Source organism: Ipomoea triloba, chromosome 9 (assembly GCF_003576645.1).
Source record: "Ipomoea triloba cultivar NCNSP0323 chromosome 9, ASM357664v1".
Taxonomy (NCBI): Eukaryota; Viridiplantae; Streptophyta; class Magnoliopsida; order Solanales; family Convolvulaceae; genus Ipomoea; species Ipomoea triloba.
In genome coordinates this window covers 19,421,452-19,425,483 of record NC_044924.1, presented here as the reverse complement: position 1 = coordinate 19,425,483, position 4,032 = coordinate 19,421,452, and the positions used below count along the sequence as shown (strand labels likewise).

General features: G+C 40.7%; 1 protein-coding gene across 1 annotated transcript; it reads left to right on the top strand.

The window, feature by feature from the left end:
- Positions 1–3,076: 3,076 nt before the first annotated feature.
- LOC116029676 lies at positions 3,077–3,592 on the top strand. The gene has a single exon (XM_031271724.1). It carries the CDS (start codon positions 3,077–3,079, stop codon positions 3,590–3,592), a length of 516 nt encoding a protein of 171 aa, XP_031127584.1.
- The last annotated feature ends 440 nt before the right edge of the window (positions 3,593–4,032 follow it).

The window sequence follows — 4,032 nt, the reverse complement described above, 5'->3', positions numbered from 1 at the left end:
CTCTTCTTCCAGAAACTCCCTGGAAGGATTGCACTAAAAACTTCCCTTTTTAGTACAATATCGAGCGCTTGAGCTTTGATCACGAAGCCCGCCTCAAGCCTCAGGTTTTTCGCCCCGCTTCTTGTTACTCCACCTATCGAGCACTTGAGCTTTGATCACCAAGCCCGCCTCAAGCCTCAGGATCTTCACAAGACAGCTCCCAGGTTACTCCGCCTCTCCAAGGTCTTTCTCCCCGCTTCCAGTTACTCCACCTCTCGAGCACTTGACCTTTGATCACCAAGCCCGCGTCAAGCCTCAGGTTTCTTTCACTCGGACAGCTGCCAGGTTACTCCACCTCTCTTGCTTAATCCAAAGCAAGGTGTTTTTGGTTGTCACAGTTGAATGTAACAGACTACAATCTGACCACAAGCTATCGTTGAATCAACTTCGGTGTAGAGCAGCTTCGGTCACCTTCTAGATGTATAACAGTTTAAGCTTTGTAACTCTCTCAAACACTAAGATGTGTTTTCTCGCTGTTTTGAATATCAGGATGATATTCCAAATTTAGTACTTGCACTTGAACGTTTGAATCAGACACCGCTTTCAAATTTTCCAACTCTGTTCCTTCTTTTTTTCTGATTTGTGTCTTCACGTCCTTTTTTATATGAGAGTTGAGGAATAATTCCGTTGGAGGGAAAATTATTCCGTTTGAAATTTGTCTCCCATGCTGATCATGGGTCTTGCATATTTTCAGCATATTTCATGGAGTGGTGATCTTGTAACTTGAACCTCTTGTCTTGTAGTGAATATTCCATAGTTCACTTTCTTGAGTCCATGCTCCACTTTCGTCTTTTGGTAAAAGTTACTCTTTTTATATTCCCAGTATTCCTTGTTTGTAGGGAATCAGACTACTTCAGCATTGGTGCACCTTTTGACCGTTTGTGGTGGAAATCTGATGTGTCATCCATTTCCGTCCATTTTGAAAACTCACGTTCGGCACCTCTTCATTATTTTATCTCCATGATATTCTTCTTCTCCAAACTTTAAGTATGCTTCCTGACTATCATTCAGCATTACTGGAGAAGTGTCAGTTTATCGAGACCAAGGTTGATGTCTCGATTGTTTGATGTCATGAACCCAAGCATTGAGAGCTCTTCCTCTCGAACTCTGCTTATGTCTCGAGACTTAGTTGATGTCTCGCAGACCCTTATTCCTCCAGTGTCGTCTCGTGCCTTCTACTGATCTATCTATGAAATTACAACACGATTCTTCTAAGATGTTCATACAAGTTTACCTCAAGCTTAAATATTTTCCGAGTTGAGCTCAAGTTACCCGGTTGTATTTTCGCTCTTAGTTTACTTGTCGAACTTACATTGATTCCTATCTTTCGAGACTTGGAGATTTTCACTTAACAGTTGGTATCATCAAAACCTATTACATGATGTTCCTAACAACTTTCAAATTCCAGTAGCCTTGGAGGATCAAGAGAAAACAACATTCACTTGTCCGTTTGGTACGTTTGTTTACAGAAGAATGCCGTTTGGTCTCTGTAACGTCCTTGCTACCTTCATGCGCTGCATGTTGGCTATTTTTGAAGATTTCATTGGTAATTTTATGGAAGTATTTATGGATGATTTCACAATTTTTGGAGAAACTTTCGAAGAATGCCTTGGAAATCTAGAGAAGGTTTTAGAACGGTGTCAGCAGATGAATTTGGCGTTATCATGGGAAAAATGTTATTACATGGTCACGGAAGGAATTGTGCTTGGACATAAAATTTCGAAAAAAGGAATTGAGGTTGACAGAGCTAAAACAACAATTATTGAAACCCTGCCACCACCGCACAATGTGACATCCTTGAGGAGTTTCTTAGGACATGTGGGATTCTACAGAAGATTTATAAAGGACTTCTCAAAAATTGCAAAACCGTTGACTAAATTGTTGGAAAAGGATGCTATATTTGAACTAAATGAGGACGCTATGAAAGCATTCCAGGATTTGAAGAATTCCATGGTACATACTCCAATTCTTGTAGGACCAAAATGGGATCAACCTTTTGAGCTAATGTGCGCTGCAAGCAATTTTGCGGTTGGAGTTGTGCTAGGGCAGAAAAATGACAAGAAATTTCAGCCTATTGCCTATGCTAGTCGAATGCTAACAAAGCCACAACAAGCCTACAACATGACCGAGAAAGAATTATTTGCAATAGTGTTTGCATTGGATAAATTCAGATCATATATCTTGATGTCAAAGGTCATCATTCATACTGATCATGCGGCTATCAGATTTCTTATGTCTAAACCTGAAGCAAAGCCAAGACTGATTAGATGGATTTTGTTGTTGCAAGAATTTGACGTGACTATTGTGGACCGAAAAGGAGTTGAGAATAGTGCAGCTGATCATTTGTCGAGACTAGAAAATGAGAAGGGACAAGATACGACTGGAGACGTGAATGAATATTTTCCTGAAGAGAAATTGATTGGTCTCTATCTCACACCTTGGTATGCAGATCTGGACAACTACATTGTAGGGGGTGAATTACCAGAATTTTTGGATATACATGCAGGAGGAAATTAAAAGCAGAATCTCGATTTTATTTCTAGGACGAGCCATACCTCTTTAAAGTGTGCGCTGATCAAATAATTCGATGTTGTGTAACAGAGGCTGAAGGACATGAAATTCTGGGAGAGTGCCACCAAATGGGCCATCACTCGGCAAACAGAACCGCAAGAAGAGGCTTGAAGCAGGATTCTATTGTCCCTCAATATTTCGGGACGCTCAGATTTACGTAAGAAATTGTGACAGATGTCAACGGACTGGGAACATCACTGGGCGAGATGAGATGCCGCAGAATTACATATTGGCATGCGAAATTTTTGATATATGGGGATTAGATTTTGCAGGACCTTTTCCAGACTCCAAAGGTTTCAAATATATCCTTATAGTAGTGGATTACGTATCGAAGTGGGTTGAAGCGGAAGCACTTCGAAACAATGATGCCAGGAGCGTAACAAGATTTCTAAAAAAATTATTCACAAGGTTTTGAGTGCCACGGATTGTCATTAGCGATAGAGGAACACACTTCCGAAATGTGCCCATGCGGAGACTACTTCAAAAGCAAGGCATACAACATAGGGGAGGAGTTCCATATCACCCTCAAACTACCGGGCAAGTTGAGAATGCAAATAGAGATATCAAGGCTATATTGGAAAAGACAGTGGCTCGGCATAGAAAGGATTGGGCTGACAAGCTTAGCGACGCTTTATGGGCTTTTCGGACTGCATATAAGACACCAATAGGGACTACTCCATACAGATTGGTATATGGCAAAACATGTCACCTTCCGGTTGAGATCGAACATAAGGCGTATTGGGCCATTAAAAAGCTGAATGAAGATCTAACCATAACTGGACAGGAGAAGATGTTTCAACTGAATGAATTGGAAGAATGTCGTTTTCTTGCCTATGAGACATCCAGATCTTACATGGAACGATCAAAGTTTTACCATGACATGCACATCAAGAAGAGCAAAGAATTCATGCATCCCGAGAAAGGAACTTTCATAGTCAACGGCCATCAAGTCAAGAAATACTATGGGATGGAGAATGCGTAGGGAATAGTCCAGTATTGCAGGCTAGTACCCTGGGATGTTGAGTAACAAGATCCTCATATCATTCTCGTCGGGCTAAAGACATTAAACGTAGAGCTGATCGGGAGGCAACCCGTTATTTACCTTGCTTTATTATTATCTTTACCTTATTTTATCAAATAACCCTCTTAGTTGTGATTCCCTATTTCGTAGGTTCTATATTTCCATGCGGATCTCGTTGCAAGAACATGAGAATCATCTATTCGAGCATTTGTGAGCAATATGACGTGGCATGCTTACTAGGTCCTTTACCTCTTATCCCTCGTCTATCTATTATGTGAACCTCATGTTATCATTTTAAAGTGTGGAAACATGCATGTTTTGTTATGTCATTGTTTCATTACATTCTAAGTCAACATCGAGGACGATGTTTGGTCTAAAGTGTGGAAAGAGCACGCTGTGCT